This window comes from Chlorocebus sabaeus, chromosome 6, assembly GCF_047675955.1.
Source record: "Chlorocebus sabaeus isolate Y175 chromosome 6, mChlSab1.0.hap1, whole genome shotgun sequence".
NCBI classification, from domain to species: Eukaryota; Metazoa; Chordata; class Mammalia; order Primates; family Cercopithecidae; genus Chlorocebus; species Chlorocebus sabaeus.
Window position 1 is genome coordinate 1655683 of NC_132909.1, and position 20562 is coordinate 1676244.

General features: G+C 44.5%; 1 protein-coding gene across 2 annotated transcripts in view; it reads left to right on the plus strand.

The window, feature by feature from the left end:
* PEG3 (paternally expressed 3) overlaps positions 1-15116 on the plus strand; it is a 29289-nt gene extending 14173 nt beyond the window's left edge. For both annotated transcript variants that reach the window (XM_007998271.3, XM_038006403.2), the window contains exons 3-9: positions 392-557; positions 1152-1241; positions 1782-1865; positions 3182-3285; positions 6241-6343; positions 7411-7503; positions 7671-15116. In XM_007998271.3, coding sequence (XP_007996462.2) covers positions 542-557; positions 1152-1241; positions 1782-1865; positions 3182-3285; positions 6241-6343; positions 7411-7503; positions 7671-11557 — 4377 coding nt within the window. In that variant the 5' untranslated portion in view covers positions 392-541 and the 3' untranslated portion in view covers positions 11558-15116. The remainder of the gene's footprint in view (positions 1-391; positions 558-1151; positions 1242-1781; positions 1866-3181; positions 3286-6240; positions 6344-7410; positions 7504-7670) is intronic.
* The last annotated feature ends 5446 nt before the right edge of the window (positions 15117-20562 follow it).

Genomic DNA, 20562 nt, shown 5'->3' on the forward strand with positions numbered 1-20562 from the left:
TGCTCTGGAATGGGTGGCCTTCACTGCTGCCTGGTCCTCAACTTCTGGGACATGGGTGTATCTCCTTACAACCTACAGGTCCCTGAGCACTGACGGTCACGGGCTGCCGCGTCTTTCCCGTTGACTCGTGTTTGGTTCCCCCAGTGAAAATTTTACTTAGAGAAATGCTGCCTCCAAAGCACTTGTCTGCCACCACACCTAAGAGTCCTGGGCCCCAAATCTGTATGCGCTAGACACTGACTTGACTCAGGAGCCGGATGTCGTCATAGGAGAAGGTCCAGCTGACTCTTAGTTTTTTCATCAGAGGTTTCGGAACCTAATCTGTGTGGAATTCGTTGGGCCTCGGAAGACCCTGGTCAAACTCCGAAACCTCTGCCTTGATTGGTTGCAGCCGGAGACTCGCACTAAGGAGGAGATCATCGAGCTCTTGGTCCTTGAGCAGTACCTGACCATCATCCCTGAAAAGCTCAAGCCTTGGGTGCGAGCAAAAAAGCCAGAGAACTGTGAGAACCTCCTCACTCTGCTGGAGAATTACAAGGAGATGTACCAACCGGAAGGTAAGAGTCTCCATGGGGTGGTGGTGGTCAGTGCAGGCCTCAGGCGTGCCCTGCGGCTCTCAGCCTCCACACTTCCAACATGGTCTGGGCTGGATTAGTCTCTGTCCTGGGCAGCGGTGGGGGTGTCCCGTGTACTGTGGAATTGAGCCGCATCATGATTTTCTGGGTGTGACCACCACAATTGTCCCCGCACATGCCCAGGTATCCCCTGGCAGCCAAAACTGCCCTGGCGCAGAACCACCATCCTGAGTCAGGAGAGGGAAAGGAGACACTTCTGTGGAAGGGAGAAAACGTCTTGCGGCTCCTGCCCTTTTGGTGTGGCGTGCTAGGAGATTGCCTTCTGGCTATTTGTGTCTGGGGGTGAGGTCGGGGTGCTCACAGCCACCATGCTCCCCCCCCCAGTTTTTAGTATGTCAGGAGTGGTTGGAAGCCACGAAAGGGTTTTGAGCTCAACAATGTCAGGATCAGGTCACTCCAACCATGTGTGTGTGTGACAGGGAGATGCAACTCAGGGATTGGGGGGACCTATTGTGAGAATGTGGGCCAGAGATAGTAACCAGGTCGATAGTAACCAGGTGGTGGGTGTCCTCTCAGACGACAACAGCAGTGACATGACCAGTGACGACGACATGGCCCGGGACAGAGGAGAGTCCTCACCACCTCACTCAGTCCATTCTTTCAGTGGTGAGTACCCATCCCCTGGGTCAACCATGGGCAGGCGCTGCCAGATGCTTCCAGGTGGAGACACGGTGGGTTGGGGCCTCCATGAAGATGCCCCACCATCCCCGAGTGGTCAGCTTCACTCAGAGATCTGAGGAGAGGGTAAAGTAATTGATGGCATAATGAGATATTTTTATATCTAAACAGACACCTTAAATACTTAGTTTCGTTTTATTCAACGATAAAATATTTAAAGCTATTTGGAATTTGCAACAGGCTGCTTCCAGCTGTACCCCAGCCTCCCCAGGAAGGTTCATTAAAGATGCTTCAGTGAGCTTTTATAGGGAGCACTGCTTTCAGGGAGGGTGTGTGTGGTGTTTTCTTGGGTTTTGTGTTTTTTTGTGGTAGAATGACATGCACTTTAAGATTGGCTGCTCTCTGTTTTGGATACATTCCTTGTGGGAAGAGGGTAGCATCTCTTTCCAGAGGGGTGTTTGTGCACATGCAGGGAAAACAGGTGTGTCGAGGTGCTTTGTTAACCACTGGAATGTCTCACCTGCTCAGGTGACCGGGACTGGGACCGGAGGGGCAGAAGCAGAGACATGGAGCCACGAGACCGCTGGTCCTACACCAGGAACCCAAGAAACAGTGAGTCTTAACCACTTTCTTTCTCAGTAGGAGATATAGAGCATGTGCTGTGCACAGGTTGAAGGGGAAAGTGCCAGGGCCTCAAAAGTTTCTGCTGCTCCATTTGGACTATATTCTGCTTCCCCAAAAGTTTAGTCTGAGCCTCCTATTTGTGAAGTTCCACTCAGTGCCACCAGCACAGGTTTCACCACATAGACCTGTTGCCATCTGAACTATTTGCTCAGTGTTCTTAAGCTGGTGCATTTTTTTAAAAAGCTAGAAGTTTCTGTATGAAAGATTATGCTACTCTAAAAATTGAAAACTAGGCCAGGCGCAGTGGCTCACGCCTGTAATCCCAGCACTTTGGGAGGCTGAGGCAGGCAGATCACGAGGTCAGGAGATCGAGACCATCCTGGCTAACACGGTGAAACGCCGTCTCTACAAAAAATACAAAAAAATTAGCTGGGCACAGTGGCAGGCCCCTGTGGTCCCAGCTACCCAGGAGGCTGAGGCAGGAGAATGGCGTGAACCCAGGAGGTGGAGTTTGCAGTGAGGCGAGATCACACCACTGCACTCCAGCCTGAGCAATAGAGCGAGACTCCGTCTCAAAAAAAAAAAAAAAAAAAAAAAAATATTGAAAACTAGTATAAAGTGCCATAGGCAGAAAGCAGAATGAAAAACACATTATAACAATGTTGTTAACTAGGAATGTCTGCAATGACTTCTTGCAGTGTTAGGGAAGTGCCACATCTGAGCACCAGGCCTGAGATTTAAAAGGGAATCAATCATCACACCAATGTGGTGTTGGTGTCCATACTGCTGGAAATCATTTCCTCTCCTTCCTGGACTTGGAGAGCACTGCTCTGGGCAGCAGGGCACCCCTAAAATTGATCAGGAGAAGGATATCAGGAGTGAGTGACGTTTAGTGATGGTTCACAACACATTAGGCATTGTTCAGAGACATGACCCTGTGGGACGGTCTCTTGATGCCATCTCCCTGTCACACATTGCAGCTGGGGAGACCCAGAGGTTGTGCCCGAAGGATGAGGCTAGTGGGCACTGCACTGGACCCACACAGCTTGGGCACAATCTGAACCACCTGCGAGACTGGGAGCAGAAGGATGAGGCAGGGCCCCTGGCCCTGCTCTGGGTCTGGGTTTTTGTAGGGCCACTGGTTTTATGGGACTCCTCAGAGGCTGCCACAGAGTGCAGAGAAGAGAAAGGCACTTGCTGTCGTACACTCACACCCCAGCTGGCTTCACAGTTGAGTAGGACAAACTTGGGACCTGCAGGATGGACTGGGCCCTGCTTCTTGTTGATGCCTTTTCTCTTCCCAGGGATGCCTCAGCGGGATCTTTCCCTTCCTGTGATGGCGAAAACAAGCTTTGAAATGGAAAGAGATGATGACAGGGACTCCAGGGCTTACGAGTCCCGATCTCAGGTATGCTCAGGTTTCCTCTCTTTCTAGAAAGGCCATCTTCATTTCGTGGCAGAGATGCCTTTCTTTCCTCGGATGGTGTGTTTATTTATCTGCCCCTAGAGTCCCACCTGGGGTGAGAGCCCCAGCCCTCCAGGAAGAGCCCAGGCCCATCCCATAGGTGACAAGTAGCCCAGGCTGCTGCTGGCTGTCTGTGTCGTTCATGTGGTCAGAGGAGCTACTGCCCCTCAGCATGTGTGTCACTTGGTAGGTTGGTCACATTGCCATTCCCTACAGGGCCGGGGAAGCAGAGTGACTCTGGAGATGTTTCTGGTCCTCAAGAGGGAGCCAGGAAAGCTGTGGGTCTGCAGAGTAGACTGGCCAGGGAGAATAAAGGCTCTGGAGCTGACAAGAGCTGGGTTCAAAGCCTGGCTCTGCCACTTGCTAGCTGGCCTTGGGCCATTTACTCAATTAAGCTGAATTTCAGTTTGCTCATCTGTAAAATGAGTATGGTGATTGCTCCCAGGGCTGCTGTGAAAAGTCACTCATACACATCCATAAAGTACTTGGCACACGGTAGGCATACCATTAAATGTTATGGCAGTTGTGGTTTAAGAGGCAGCATGTGCCAGGGAGATTCATGAAGGGAAAAAAAAAGGTGGGACTTGAGCTTATTTTTTAGGAAGAAGGAGAGGGGTCACTTAGACGTGGTGGAGTGTGGAGGAAGACCCCAGCACTGACTGGACTCAAAGAAGGGAGGAGCCATTGGGCTGAACCTTGCTTTCCTTCATGTATCAGTGCCCACCCCATGTCAGATAGCAGGCCTAGGCCCTGGGGGGCACAGCAGTGAGCAACACAGAGAGGGGCCCTGCCCTGAGAAGCTTTTGACAGTTGCACAAATAAATATTGACACAAATGTTGTATATAACTGCTAATCGTTCTCAGGGCCCTCAGCGAAAAAGAGAGAGTTAACAAGAAATTGTAACAAGGGCCTTGATTTGGATTGAAGGGAAATGTCTTGGAGGCGTTAACAGTTGCCGTTTAGAGCCAGGAGCAGACTGGGTCAGGTGTTGTGGGAGGGGACCTGAGGCATTAGGGAGAGCTCAGCTAAAGTTGTGGGATAGGAACTAAACAAAGGGCCAAGTGACTGGGATACAGGAAGAAGGCTGCAGGCATGTGTGGGCCTGGCCATTGGTATCCTGGTAGTTGGGCTTTGTCTTGTTTTGCTTTCTAAATGCCCTTCCTTGACAATCTGTGAAGAATTGGCATCCAAGCCCCATGTCTGCATAATCAAAAGTCTGGAAGCTACTGATTCCTACTGATGCAGTATAGTAGTAATCCCAGCAGCAAATGACAAATTACGTTTTGGAGGTGTACAAAACAGAAAATTCTCTCATCTTTTAGCATGATGTGTAAATCTCTTAATTGTTCACATGTATGGATCATGTTGTGAAAATTACATTGTGCCATACTAGCATTGTTTTCAGAACAGCATCTCTTCTGTTGAACTTGATTGCAGTTTGTATACATTAAGATGTCATTGTTGATTACAAACACAAAGTGAACAACCAATGTAGGGCTGCCCACTTGCCTAGATTTTAATTTCAAATCAAAGTGTGCTTTTTCTTTCATGTGAGAAAAGAATTTTATCTGTGAAGCTCTGCTTTGTTTCCTTGCCCTACTTAGTTTTTGTCGTTGTTTTTGCTTTTTTGTGGCAGGACACAGGCAGTGCATAAGTAAGGCTTTCCTCTTAAACCCAGATGCCCGTACCTCTTTGTTTTCTTGATATATACCTTATTCAGCAAACCCTCTTTTTTGCTACATTTTTCATGTTGCTCCATGCCTTTTCCCAGCAATAGAACTATGGTGGATTTAATATCAAAACATATGTATTTGCTTTACATAATTTTTCTTAATATTTAAGCAACACATCACATTGCCGAAAATCCTCACCCACAGTATTGCAAAGCAGATAAATGCACTTCTCCCCATTTTACAGGTGAAGAACCTGAAAGAAAGGTTCAAAAAGATTTCTGTTCCCAAGGTTGCACAGCTCATAATCGGTGCGATCCTCCTTTGACCCAGATCTCTGTCCAGCTCCAAAGCCTGTGGGCTTCCCATAGCACCGTCTCCCTCCTCAAGTCTCTCTCCAGCCTCAGTGCCATTCTTCCTGGGACCATGACTCCCTGAAACCAGTGGTGTTCTAGTCAGCCCTCTGGCAATAAGCAAAGGTCCTTTAGGATCCTGGTAGAAGGTCTCCTGAGTAATTCGAGGAATTTTTAAATTCCTTTTTAGATAAATGTCCATTAAAACAGAAAAGGCAATTATAAAAATGCCCTCAGGGCTTACAGTTATTCCTGGGTTATTTGGAAATTCTGCAAACTGGAAACTCCCTCAGTATAGCCGTGCTATGCCATGGAGAAACCAAGAGGGAGGTTTAAGTCACATCCTGACCAGACGTCTGCCTGAATGTGTGTGTCTTCTTTCTGTTCCCTCAGTACTCCATGCCTGTTTGATATTTAGTCTGTTTAAGTTTTCCCACCAATCCCTTTCTCTATGTATCATAACCTTACCCACTACTTAAGGCCCCACCTGCCCTCCACAAACCTTTGCACACTGTTCAGGCCCACCCTGAACTGTCCCTCTACAAAACCCGTTTAGCACTTATTATCTGTACCCCAATTTATTGTTTATTGTTCTCTAATTGTTTCATGAGTCTTTTCTCTCCAACCAAATTATAAGCTGCATGAGGGCAAGGAATATGTGTCATGCGTCTTTGGGATCTGCCTCAGAGTGTAGCACCAAGGTAGGTACGACGTAGGCCCCTAGTAACACTTGACTTGGATCACTCAGAACCCCAATACCGTGAGCACTTACTATATAACTTCATATATGTAGCTCCCATGTCGCCAACATTATTCTGTCTTTGGATATCGGTGGGGACAGACTCCATTGAGAGGTCTGTGTTTGCTGTTTTAGGATGCTGAATCATACCAAAATGTGGTAGACCTCACTGAGGACAGGAAACCTCACAACACAATCCAGGACAACATGGAAAACTACAGGAAGCTGCTCTCCCTGGGTAAGCAGCTGCTTCTCAGTCACTCCCAGTCCAGTCATTGGAGCATTTTGTCATCTTGCTCCTTTTTAAGCTGGATGTTAGAGTCCGACACATTAATATATTTGGACTTCAGGGGTAGTAAGAAATCTATGAAAGATTTCAAATGAGGGAGTAAATGATGAAATGTGTGTTTTTAAGAAATACCTCTGGCTTTGGGTAAAGATATATTGTACAGGATGGGGACAAGCAGGGAGATGCTTCTTGCCACAAGAGTTGATAACTTTTTCCAGAGCGGTAGCACTGGAGGTTTTTAAGTAGACATTCAGGATGGAATCCTGAGTTCCCATGTGGACTTTCCTGGATGACATCTAGCCCAAGTTGGTAGTGGGCAGTTGGCTGTCCTGGTCTATAAGGCCATGGGGCCTCGAGGGAGCGGGTGGAGGAAGAGCAGTCGTGAGGTAAGAGAAAGAAGGCCAGTGAAAAAGAGGACTTAAAAAGTGGTTACAAGGGCCGGGCACGGTGGCGCAAGCCTGTAATCCCAGCACTTTGGGAGGCTGAGACGGGCAGATCACGAGGTCAGGAGATCGAGACCATCCTGGCTAACATGGTGAAACCCTGTCTCTACTAAAAAATACAAAATACTAGCCCGGCGAGGTGGCGGGCGCCTGTAGTCCCAGCTACTCGGGAGGCTGAGGCAGGAGAATGGCGTAAACCTGGGAGGTGGAGCTTGCAGTGAGCTGAGATCTGGCCACTGCACCCCAGCCTGGGTGACAGAGCAAGACTCCGTCTCAAAAAAAAAAAAAAAGTGGTTACAAGAAGGTGAAGACTAAAAGACAATGCACTGATTTCAGGGACATGTGAGGTCTTTGTGCACATTTCTGAGTGGAGTCAGAAGAATTACTTGCAGATTACAATGGATTAGGGAATAGATAGTAGGGAAATGAGACAGCAAATGTCTTCTGACATCCAAGGAATCAGATGTGGGCCACCTCATATTTAGAGGCTCAGTGAAAGATGAAGATCAATTTATGGGGATGAGTCTTGGTCCTCAACTTGAATTTGAGGCACCATATTGTCCTTGTGACCAGGAGTGCAGCTTGCTGAAGACGATGGCCACTCCCACATGACGCAGGGCCACTCATCAAGATCCAAGAGAAGTGCCTACCCAAGCACCAGTCGAGGTAAGCAGGAGGCACATCCCACAGAGGAGCCACACAGCCAGTAAGATGCTATCAAGGAACCTTCTACACTTTGCATTCCTAAACATCACAGAAGGGTGCACCCCTCCAAGTCCCACTGTCCTTCCTGTGGGAACTAGGGAGTATTTACATTTAGGGTTTCTTTCCAGGTCTAAAAACTATGCCTGAAGCCAAAAAATCAACCCACCGGCGGGGGATTTGTGAAGATGAATCTTCCCACGGAGTGATAATGGAAAAATTCATCAAGGATGTGTCACGCAGTTCCAAATCGGGAAGAGCAAGGGAGTCAAGCGACCAGTCACAGAGATTCCCCAGAATGTCAGATGCTAACTGGAAGGACGTTTCATTGCACAAGAGGGAGTCAGTGATCCAGCAGAGGGTTTATGAAGGGAATGCATTTAGGGGAGGCTTTAGGTTTAATTCAGCCCTTGTTTCCAGAAAGAGAGTTCTGGAAAGAAAGAGGCGCTATCATTTTGACACGGATGGGAAGGGCTCGATTCATGATCAAAAAGGCTGTCCCAGGAAGAAGCCCTTTGAATGTGGTAGTGAGATGAGAAAAGCCGTGAGCATGAGCAACCTGAGCAGCCTCAGCTCCCCGTCGTTTAGCGAGTCGCAGCCAATTGATTTTGGGGCAATGCCATATGTATGTGATGAGTGTGGGAGGTCGTTCAGTGTCATCTCAGAATTTGTTGAGCACCAGATCATGCATACTAGAGAGAACCTCTATGAGTATGGTGAGTCCTTTATTCACAGTGTGGCTGTCAGTGAAGTTCAGAAAAGTCAGGTTGGAGGGAAACGTTTTGAATGTAAGGACTGTGGAGAGACCTTCAATAAGAGTGCCGCCTTGGCTGAACATCGGAAAATTCATGCTAGAGAATATCCTGTGGAATGTAAGAATCAGGAGTGTGAGGAGGCCTTCATGCCTAGCCCAACCTTTAGTGAGCTTCAGAAAATATATGGCAAAGACAAATTCTATGAGTGCAGGGTGTGTAAGGAAACCTTCCTTCATAGTTCTGCCCTGATTGAGCACCAGAAAATCCACTTTGGGGATGACAAAGATAATGAGCGTGAACGTGATCGTGAGCGCGGGGAAACCTTTAGGCCCAGCCCAACCCTTAATGAGTTTCAGAAAATGTATGGTAAAGAGAAAATGTACGAATGTAAGGTGTGTGGGGAGACTTTCCTTCATAGCTCATCCCTGAAAGAACATCAGAAAATCCATACTAGAGGGAACCCATTTGAAAATAAGGGTAAAGTATGTGAGGAAACCTTTATTCCTGGTCAGTCCCTTAAAAGGCGTCAGAAGACTTACAATAAGGAGAAGCTCTATGACTTTACAGATGGCCGGGATGCCTTCATGCAAAGCTCAGAGCTCAGTGAGCATCAGAAAATTCATTCTCGAAAGAACCTCTTTGAAGGCAGAGGGTACGAGAAATCTGTCATTCATAGTGGACCCTTCACTGAATCTCAGAAGAGTCATACTATAACACGACCTCCTGAAAGTGATGAGGACGAGAAGGCATTCACCATTAGCTCTAACCCCTATGAAAACCAGAAGATTCCCACTAAGGAAAATGTCTATGAAGGGAAATCATATGAGAGGTCTGTTATTCATAGCTTAGCCTCTGTGGAAGCTCAGAAAAGTCACAGTGTAGCGGGGCCCAGTAAACCAAAAGTAACGGCAGAGTCTACCATTCAGAGCTTCGATGCTATCAACCATCAGAGAGTTCGTGCTGGAGGGAACACCTCTGAAGGAAGGGAATACAGTAGGTCTGTTATCCATAGCTTAGTGACTTCCAAACCTCCAAGAAGTCACAGTGGAAATGAATTGGTGGAATCTAATGAGAAGGGAGAATGCTCCATTTATATCTCAGACCTTAATGATAAGCGACAGAAGATTCCTGCCAGAGAGAACCCTTGTGAAGGGGGCAGTAAGGATCACAACTATGGAGACTCTGTCATACAGAGTGTATCCCATGCCAGACCTCAGAAAAGTGTTCCTGGAGAGGGATCTGGTGAATTTAAGAAGGATGGTGAATTCTCTGTTCCCAGCTCAAATGTCCGTGAATACCAGAAGGCTCGTGCTAAAAAGAAATACATTGAGCATAGGAGCAATGAGACCTCTGTAATTCACTCTCTACCTTTTGGTGAACAAACATTTCGCCCTCGAGGGATGCTCTATGAATGTCAGGAGTGTGGGGAGTGCTTTGCACGTATCTCTGACCTCACTGAGCACCAGAAGATTCATGATAGAGAGAAGCCCTCTGGAAGCAGAAACTACGAATGGTCTGTCATTCGCAGCCTGGCCCCTACTGACCCTCAAACAAGTTATGCCCAAGAGCAGTATGCTAAAGAGCAAGCGTGGAACAAATTTAAGGAATTCAGACAATTTTTTGTTACCAGCAAAGACCTGAACACATACCAGAAAATCTATGACCAAGAGAAGTCTCATGGTAAGGAGTCTCAAGGTGAGAAGATCCGTGGGGAGGAGACCCACGGTGAGGAGACCTATGGCGAGACCCATGGTCAGGAGACAATTGAAGACCCTGTCATTCAAGGCTCAGACATGGAAGACCTGCAGAAGGATGACCCTGATAACGCAATCTATGAATGTGAGGACTGTGGCCTGGGCTTTGTGGATCTCACAGACCTCACAGACCATCAGAGAGTCCACAGCAGGAAGTGCCTGGTTGACAGTCGCGAGTACACACATTCTGTAATTCACACCCATTCCGTCAGCGACTATCAGAGAGATTACACTGGAGAGCAGCTGTATGAATGTCCAAAGTGTGGGGAATCTTTTATTCATAGCTCATTCCTTTTCGAGCATCAGAGAATCCATGAACAAGACCAGTTGTATTCCATGAAGGGGTGTGATGATGGTTTTATTGCCCTCTTGCCCATGAAGCCACGGAGGAATCGTGCCGCAGAGAGGAATCCTGCTCTTGCTGGGTCGGCCATTCGATGCCTTTTGTGTGGACAAGGCTTCATTCATAGCTCTGCCCTTAATGAGCATATGAGACTTCACAGGGAAGATGATTTACTGGAGCAGAGCCAGATGGCTGAGGAAGCTATCATTCCAGGCTTAGCCCTCACTGAGTTTCAGAGAAGTCAGACCGAAGAGAGACTCTTTGAATGTGCAGTCTGTGGAGAATCTTTCATCAACCCAGCAGAACTTGCAGATCATGTAGCTGTTCATAAGAATGAGCCTTATGAGTATGGGTCCTCCTATACTCACACCTCATTTCTTACTGAGCCCCTCAAAGGAGCTATACCATTCTATGAATGCAAGGATTGTGGAAAGTCCTTTATTCATAGCACAGTCCTCACTAAACATAAGGAGCTTCATCTGGAAGAAGATGATGATGATGATGATGAAGCAGCAGCTGCAGCAGCAGCAGCCCAGGAAGTTGAAGCCAATGTCCATGTTCCACAAGTAGTTCTGAGGATTCAGGGGTCAAATGTAGAGGCTGCCGAGCCAGAAGTGGAGGCTGCCGAGCCAGAGGTGGAGGCTGCCGAGCCAGAGGTGGAGGCTGCTGAGCCAAATGGAGAGGCTGAAGGGCCAGATGGAGAGGCTGCAGAGCCCAATGGAGAGGCTGAACAGCCGAATGGAGAGGCCGAGCAGCCAAATGGGGATGCCGATGAACCAGATGGTGCAGGGATTGAAGACCCAGAAGAAAGAGCTGAAGAGCCAGAGGGAGATGCCGACGAGCCTGACGGTGTGGGGATTGAAGACCCAGAAGAAGCTGAAGATGAAGAGATTCAGGTCGAAGAACCATACTATGATTGCCATGAATGCACAGAAACCTTCACTTCCAGCACAGCATTCGGCGAGCACCTGAAAACTCATGCCAGCATGATCATATTTGAGCCTGCAAATGCCTTTGGGGAGTGCTCAGGCTACATCGAACATGCCAGCACCAGCACAGGTGGTGCCAATCAAGCTGATGAGAAGTACTTCAAATGTGACGTCTGTGGGCAGCTCTTCAGTGACCGCCTGTCCCTCGCCAGACACCAGAATACCCACACTGGCTGAGGGCATGGGGTAAAGGTTAGAAAACCGTCACCTAGGACTTGACCCTTACCAAACCACAGAGAATTCAAACCAATCCATGGTAATGTCAGTAGGAGACTTAACCTTAGTGTGTTACACACCTGACTTAACATCTCCAAACTCATATTGAAAAGAGAATGAATGTGGAGATTCCAGTCTTAAGCTTTCCCCTTCAGATGTCAGTGTCTGCATGTGGGAAAGCCACAGCACACATCTTACCTTTCCAAGTCACCAGATTGAGAAAACCCTATGAGTATTCCATACTACAAAGGTTGCCCAAACCAACTGTAAATGACACTTGTGTAATGTATATATTGTGTTTCCTGAGGTGTATATAAAATAGCAAATTATGGCAGAACAGTGATCACATAGATTTGGATTTAATATGCTATACAGTTACAGTTTACAGAGGTACCTTACCTGGTACTCTGAATTTTTTTTTTTTTTTTTTGGAGGAGGAAGAGAGCAACAAATTTGAATATATTTGTAAGTGTCTTAGATCCCAAGAAAGATTTATTGTGCATTATTTGAACCCTGTCAGTATCTTTTTCGAGTAATTGTTTTGTTTCTTACCCTTGAACAGTCTTGTGAAGGTGTGGGCATGATAGATAACATGTCTTTTACTCTTTGCTGTTTGAAAAGAGAAGTACTTTAGCTTCTTTCTGCAGCCATTTCATGTGCACCAACACTTTGGAACCTAATACTGTGTAAGGCTTTACAATATACGGATTGACTTTTTGTGACCCAAATTGATTGGTTCCCACATCGTTATGTTTGTTGAAGTGGTTGTCATGCAAAAATATTACAAGTTTGTTTTCTGGATTTTTTTTTAAAAACCAACTCAGTATGTGTTTGATGATAGTGAATTGATAAAACCCGAAGCTTTTCCCTGTAAATCTTACATCTTTGCCTTTAAAGAATGGGTTACAACCATCACTAGATCACAGTAGTGCCTAATGAAGGTTGAGAACCGTAGGAGAGGCTCTCATGCTGTAAATAATGATGCAGGCTAATGACCTTTCATCACTTCCTTTGTGCGCTTCCTGCCTTAAGTGACAAGTAGCAACATGGCTTGGGTCCCCTGTGCAGCACCAGCCTATGCTGCCACAAGTCAGTTTGCACCCTAGGTGCCCAGGAGCTAGTATCCTTAGATCTTTCTATTGCTAACTTAATTCTCTTCGTTATTTATCTGACCCTCTAACTCCGTGTCTAACTTGCATTTAAAAAAAAAAATTGCTTTCTTTACAGTCAACCCAAGCTTAACATGGACTCAGGTTCCCCAGCAGCCTTAATTTGTTTTGTTAACATCTGTTCCTTCTTTTTCAGCTCTCCTAGAGTATTTCTGAGTGCCGCGTTCATCTAATCTTAGTATTCCTTTTAATCACAAATTGACCTCACAGCTTGAGGTTTCCTGTGTCCTATTCTGTGGACTACCTGTGCTCCTTTGCTTCCCTTCCCCTTGCATAATAACTATATTAAGAGATTTTTTTTTTTTTTTTTTGGCCTTGAGTTGGCTGGAAAAAAAATTTTAAAATTTAAAAAATTAAAAAAAAAAAGATTTGCAAAATGTAAGTGTAGATCATTTGAACAAGCAAAATTAAAATACCCACTGGGGGAAATGTGTCTGAATCTTACTCTTCTGGATCTGCAGGATTAGGGCTTGGAAGTATGTCAAAGATGCAGGGAGTGTCAACATTTAGGAAGATTGTAGAGCTGAGAGCTAGAAGCAGAAATGAGTAAGCCAAAGAAGGGAGTCCTAATATATCACCAGATCTAGGAGGGGAGAGGAGACAGACAGAAGAAAACACCAGAGGCAAGAACTGTGGAAGGCCAGGTTGCTGAGAAGGAATTGAGTGGGGTGTCCTGAGCAGTTTGGAAAAGGAGCCTTTGATGGTATGGTGTAGGTGAGAGCTAGCTGCATAGGAAGACCTGAGGTTGGAACGGACATCGGGAAAGCTGAGGGGCAGTGAGGTGTACTACATGGGAAGAGGATTCTTGAAACGAGAATCAGTGTTGATGTCGGGGTGAACTTTGTGGGTTCGTTACTTGGTGTTAACATTGTTGACAGTGGTAGACCCTTTTCAGAAAGCACCTTGCCATAAGTAAGGGTGTCCGTTCCAACCTTAAGTTAGTGAAAAGGTAGTAACAAATGGTAAACAAGAGAATGATTGCTTCAACCTATCTGTGGACACTTAATGCAGCTGTTTAAAAATGATAATCACGAGTTATGTAGCAACGTGGAAATATATTTACAGAATATTAAGTGGAGAAAGCAGGACATGAAAGTATATTTATACTACAGTTATAACTGTTTTAAAATATATGCTTATAGTCAAAAGCTGTTGTGGTGGTGTTGTAGGCTTATAGTTGAGCATTATTTTCTTAAATTTCTTGAATGTTCTTTATGGTAGTGTTACTAAAAAATTTATGATCACATTTCCATTGTGAACATAATTTGAACTCATTATCACACACTTGGAAATTACAGAAAAGTGGAGGAAAAAAAATCATATTCCCACCATCCAAAGACAGATATAGTCTCCTCTATCTTGTTTATTCTTGTTTCTGTGCACAGGTTTATGATTATAACTGTGTCAAAATGTGTATTCAAAATAGCTTGTTATGTTACCTTTGTGGAATTATGGTTAAATACTTTCACCTTAATTTTTTCAAATGTTCCCTATAATAATGTCCTGATAACAGTGTATTATGTATGTCTCCATTGTGTGCATAATACATACCCAGAGGAAAAATTAGAAAATACAGTAAATTATTTTTAAAAATTACCTATATTCCCAACACCCAACAACTACTGCTAACATCTTGATCTATTTCCTCCGTCTTGTTTCAGTGCACAAGTTTGTGATTATAACACTGTTAAATATGTGTGCATAAAGTCTAAAATGAAAAGATGTGGAAAATAGCTAAAATAGTGTTGTCGTTGTGGGAACTTGGTTAAATATTTTGTCTCAAATTCCTTAAATAATCTTTGGTGTCTTGGTAATAAATTTTATGTATGTATTTTTCCATTACAAATATAATACATACTCATAGAAAAGTTTGGAAATTCAGTAAAGAAAATTCACTCATATTCCCAACACCCAACAACAATTACTGTTAACATCTTGATCTGTGCACTAGTCTGTGATTATTAGGGTGTTAATGATAAGTATGCATAAGTGTCAAAGATGGGAAGAAAGATGGAAAACAAGAAATAGTTGTGTAGTTGTTGTGGGATTATGGTTATTTTGTCTCGGTTTTCTTGAAAGGTCTTCATCATTCTAGTGTTTTGGTAGTCCGCCTTTATTACATATATTTCCATTATATATGAAATATGTGTTCATTATAGAAACTTCGAAGTTACAGAAATGTAGAAGAGAACCTCACCCATGATTTCAACATCCAAAGACTGTGGTTAACATCTTGATATATTTTCTTCATCTTGTTTCTGTGCACAGGTTTTTGGTTTGTTAATATGGTTGTGGTCGTTCTATCTATCTGTAATAGTGTCAACAATAAAAATAAAGTTAAAAATAAAATATTTGCCAGTCTCTTTTGTCTGTTTTGTGTTTGGGGTTGTTAAATATGTTCTTTTGTTAGAGTTATAAATCCAAAAACTTAGTCCTTCCTTAAGCCTAAAAGTTTTGGTTTACAAATCTTATTCTATTTTTAAGTATTATCTATTTCAATGATTACTTCTAAGGGATTTTAAAATACTGTCTGATGTCACATTTGTAATTGCCCTTATGAAACTAAAACATACGTTCCAACAATGTTTTTAAACTTGATAATGAGCACAAGTACATCTTAGTTACTTGAGTGGGCATTTTTAATTGGAAATGTGAGATTGTCTCAAACATAAAAAAAATCACAGAAAATAATAAACCCTTAACATAAAAGTGTTAATACTATATTATATAATCTCAGGTGTTTATTCCTGACTCTTGCCTGAGGTTAAAAGGTAATTATCCTGAGTGGGTCATCTCGGTACCGGTTTTCCCCCAAGTTCATTAACCATACTTTAACCTGACTTCCCCACCAGAAACATCCCATGCAATTCAGCAGGTTGTCATCCCTGATAGTAATTTTTAAACATGGCTGTGATTCCATAGTGATCAGAGCTTTTCAACCAACTTGCCAACTGGAACGCTGTTGGCGACCACAGTGGGTGGCACCATACCCAATTTGCGACTGCTGTGTCCCCGATTCCATAAGTCAGAGGAGATGATTGTGTATTCATGTCCTTCATGTCACATGATTGGATTATGCTCTTAAGATATAAAAATGTACTTGCCACTAATTCTAACTAGGGTTTGACAGAGTCCTGCATTCTTTCATGTTCTTAGAACTTTATCTCTTGTGGCATCTGACTATTTTGGTCACAGCTTCCATGGTCATTCTGTGACAAGGGGCATCAGCATAGGTCAGGGTGGGAGGGTCGGGACTTTTTAAGGATGGATTCCCTAAATAATGCGTTACAAAAGGCTGTAAAGGAAGGGAATGAAGTGGGTGTCGTTAGGGGTTGTTTGACCAGTCCTTATACTCTGGGGCCATTCCTTCCTCCACCCCACACCCAGTTGAAGGGGTAACTACCCTACTGCTATGCTTATTCTGTTAGACTTGACCTCTCCCTCGTGTCAGTTGATTGGTGCCCATAGGTTCCTGGTGTTCAGTCAGACTCAAAAGAGAGTGAGGGCTACCTAGGTGGTCATACGGGTTGGGGCTGGGTATACTCGTGAACAAACAGACCTAGAAGGAAACAGACCATAAAGCCAAAGGGAATCCTGGTTCCTGGTGCCTCACCCACCCCAGTGCCTTATGGAGTCTGGCTGAACTGCCTGCCCTTGGGTTTCTTTTACATGGTTAATCCACTTTTTGACAAACCTCTCAAGGATTAATGGATGTTGAATCTAAACACTAATTGTTGGGGATCAGAACATCGCAGGGTGAAGAGCAATTAATATATGCTGTCTGCAGGCTAGCCAGCTCTCGAGTTTAAGTCACTCCTCCCCTAGAAAGGCAGGAGTGAGAAAGAAGCCAGGACTGGTACCATATCTCCCCACCAGCCAGACAGCAGATTGATCATACCAGTCCCTTTTAACCACAGAGAGGGCAGTTTTCTAGCCTTATGGAATAGAGATTCATCCTGGGCTTAGATTTTTCTTTTCCTGCCCACCAGCCTCTCACGAATGTGTGCCGACTTACTGCATGCCTCGTACCACTTACATACCATATACAGCAGCAAGGAGTACAGAAAAAATCTGGGGAGACTACTCTCGAACCAAAGTAGTTCAAGAAGGTTCCCCAGGATAATTGCATTGTTTCTTCCACAAAGCCAAAGGGTGAATTGTCCAGGATAGCTCTTCTGTATGCCCAGCACCCACTAAATAACAGCACGCTGCATGGTTTTGGTGAACTATCCTGACCCCATTCCTTCTGATCACCATCTCTGCCCCTCCCTCATGCCAGCAAAGGGATAATTATGTGGTTTGGGGTAGACCAATCAGACTTCCTTACCCAAGAATTTGAATCTTCAGCAGAGCAATACATGGATTGAAGGTGTTCAAAGCCCAGTCATTCTTGTGGCCACACTGAGAAGAGACAGTCTTATTATTTCCCCCTAATGAGATTAACGAGTCTTCTCTGATTGCTATCCTACTAGAAGGACTGATTATTAACTCTTTACTCACTATTTTAAGCCACACAATATTATTCCAGTAAGATTCAGTTTCCCCCTGAAATTAACTTGAATGAATTTATGTTGCTTGCAAGCAGAGAATCCTAGCACAGATGTGGTTTCTTTTTAATTTTCATTCTTTCTTATTTATTTCTTGAGACAGGGTCTCTGTTGCCCAGCCTGAAGTGCAGTGGCATAAACACAGCTCACTGCAGCCTCGACCTCCTGGGCTTGAGTGATCCTCTGGCCTCACCTTCCTATGCAGCTGGGATCCACAGGCAGGTGCCACCACACCCAGCCGATTTTTTTAATTTTTTGTAGAGACAGGAGCTCAATATGGTTCCCAGGGCTCAAGTGACCCTCTTGCCCTGGTCTCCCAAAATCCTGGGATTACAGGCATGGGCCACCGTGCCTGGCCTAGACATGTTTTTTGTTGCTGTTGCCCTGTCAGAGATATTGATGACCATTCCATACTCAAGAATACTTCTTTTCAAGGGAATCTGTGCTATCACAGCTGAACAGATGGAAAGTTTCTATCTATATAATCATAACATGATACAAATGGGAACTCACTTTCTCAAAAAATTCTGATTTAAGTTTTTTATTCTCTTTTTTCCCCCATCCCATCATGAGGAAGCACATAAAGAAATACGTCGGTCATTTGCCTATCATCCTGAATTAGTCTTCAGGGATCACTGTGAGAGAGGTCAACTTTCATTTTGGTTTATAACCATATTTTGCCTTTATTCAAGAACCATGAGGTCTCATCTCAATGCAAGGTCTTCTTAAAATTTCTCTGACTCCGAACTCTCAAGCCACCTTCATTCACTCAATAATTGATGGGCCGTTTGTAAGTGTCAGGTACTGTTTGGGGCATTTGGGATTCTGTGGGGGGCAAATCAGACATGGTCCCTGCCCTCATGGAACCAAGAATATGTGTATATTTGGGCTGCCATAACAAAATATCTTAGACTGGGGAATTTATAAACAACAGAAATTTATTGCTTACAGTTCTGGAGGCTGGGAAGTCCAAGATCAAGGTGCCAGCAAATACGGAGTCTGATGAGGGCTTGCTTTCTGCTTCAAAGATGATGACTTCTTGCTGCATCCTCACATGGCAAAAGAGGCTAGGTAGCTCCCTTGCACATCTTTTATAAGGGCACTAATCTCATCCATGAGGGCTTAGCCCTCATGACCTAATCTCCCCCTAAAGGGCCCACATCTTAATACTATTGGATTGGGGTTTGAACATCAACATATGAGTTTTGTGGGGACACAAACATTCCGACCACAGAAGTATGTATGGGGAGGAAGGCAGTAGCAATATATCTCCTAATATACATTCTCCTGCTCTTACTAAATGTTGACTGGTTATGTGGCTATTTAGAAGGAAATATTTTCTCAGCTTCCCTTGCAGCTAGATGTAGGCGTGTGAGTAATGTCTGGTCCATGAGATGAGCACAGTAAAGGTGTGTGTCATTTCCAGGTCACAACCAGCCTTCTACTCTCTCCTCCCCCTTCCCCACAGGCTGGAATGTAGATACAATGGTAGGAACTGGAGTAGCCATCTTGGATCAAAAGATGGAAACCATATATTGAAGATGTCAGAGTAATGAGATAAGAGCTTGTGTCTGATGATTCTTGACTACTTACCCAGGCTTTTACATGAGAAATATCTGTCATATTTAAGCATCTATTAATTGGGGACTCTTCATTACAGGAATGAAACAATAAAACAAATATTGGGAAATAATTAAAACTCATGGGAACGTTGCAAGAATAGTACAAAGATCACCCATCTTCACTGATTTGGTAACATTTCTCCTATTTGTTTTGTCATTTGCATACTATTCTATATAAACCTAATACATTATTTTTATAACCACTGAGCATAGATTTCACACATCACAAAGCTCACCTCTAAATACTTCAGTCTGTGTCACCTAAGAATAATTATTTTCTCTTACATAATTGAGGTGCTATTATAACCTTTGCACATTTGACACGATGCTTTTATCAAATCTGTCAGTATTCTAATTTTATCAACTTGCTGAATACCCTCCATTTAAACATTCTTTTTTTCTCCAGTACAGGATCCTTTCTAGGGCTAGGACCAGGCCTGTGTTTAGCAGTTGTAAAGTAGCCTCCTTTAATCTGGAAAACCTCCTCAGCCTTTCTTTGGCTTCTAGGTCACACTCTGACACACTTTGGGGTTTGGGGGGCCATTTTCCTATGAATTAGGTTCAGTTTATGCAGTCGTTCCTGGAATACCACATAAGTGATTCTGTGTCCTCTCAGGACCTCACATTTTAACCTACAAGAGATCCATGTGCCATCACTGGTGATGCTAGTTTTGATCCACCTAGTCAAGGTGGTTGCCTGATTTACCCACTGACTACTTTCTGGTTTCCCTCCTTGCAACTAATAAACCATCAGTGGGACACACTTAGATAAAGCAAATAAGGAAGGATTGGGGAATATTTCGATTGGTCCATGATGGGTCACATGTCTACTGCTGAACCAATCCACAGCTGGGGGATGTAGGACTCTTATTGGCCCAGCCTGAGTTGCATGCCTAGCCCTTCCCAGTGGAAGGTCCCAGACTCTCCCTAAAACGAAACAATGAAATTGTGGAGTAAGTCTGTGGTTCTCAAATGGGATTGAACGATTTGCCCTCCAGGGGACATGTGGCAATGTCTGGAAACATGTCTGGTTGTCATAACTGAAGGGGTGATGCTACTAGCATCTCATGGGTGGAAGCTGCTCAATACCCTCTAATGCACACGACAGTGCCCCCACCCCCAGGACACAGAATGAACCGACCCTAAATGTCAGTAGAGCCAAGGCTGAAAACCCCTGGAGCAGAGGAAGGATGGTTCTGCAAAGGAAGGGGCACAGAGCAGAGACCCAACCCTCCTGTCCACTCTGATGCCTCCCAGCTGAAAATGCCAGCCTGGTGAAGCTGAAAGCCCAGACTCTGGGGTTTAACTGTCTGGTCACAAATATTGCCTCTGCCACTAAAAGCTGTGAATCTTGGGTTATTTCCTTAACCTGTGCCTCAGTTTCCTCATCTGTAAAATGGGACTGATGTTAGTACCCCCGTTACAGGGTTACTGTAAGGTTTGAGTCCATTACTTGTACCATTCTTGGGACATGCCTATTTTATAAATGATTGTAACATAACTGATTGGAAATTTCCACCCTCGGAGGTTAGATGCACACTTCTAATCCTAACCCTCTGCCTGCCCCATTCTAATCATATTGAGTGGGACAAGTTACTGAAGCTTTGTAGTCTCAGTTTCCTCTTCTG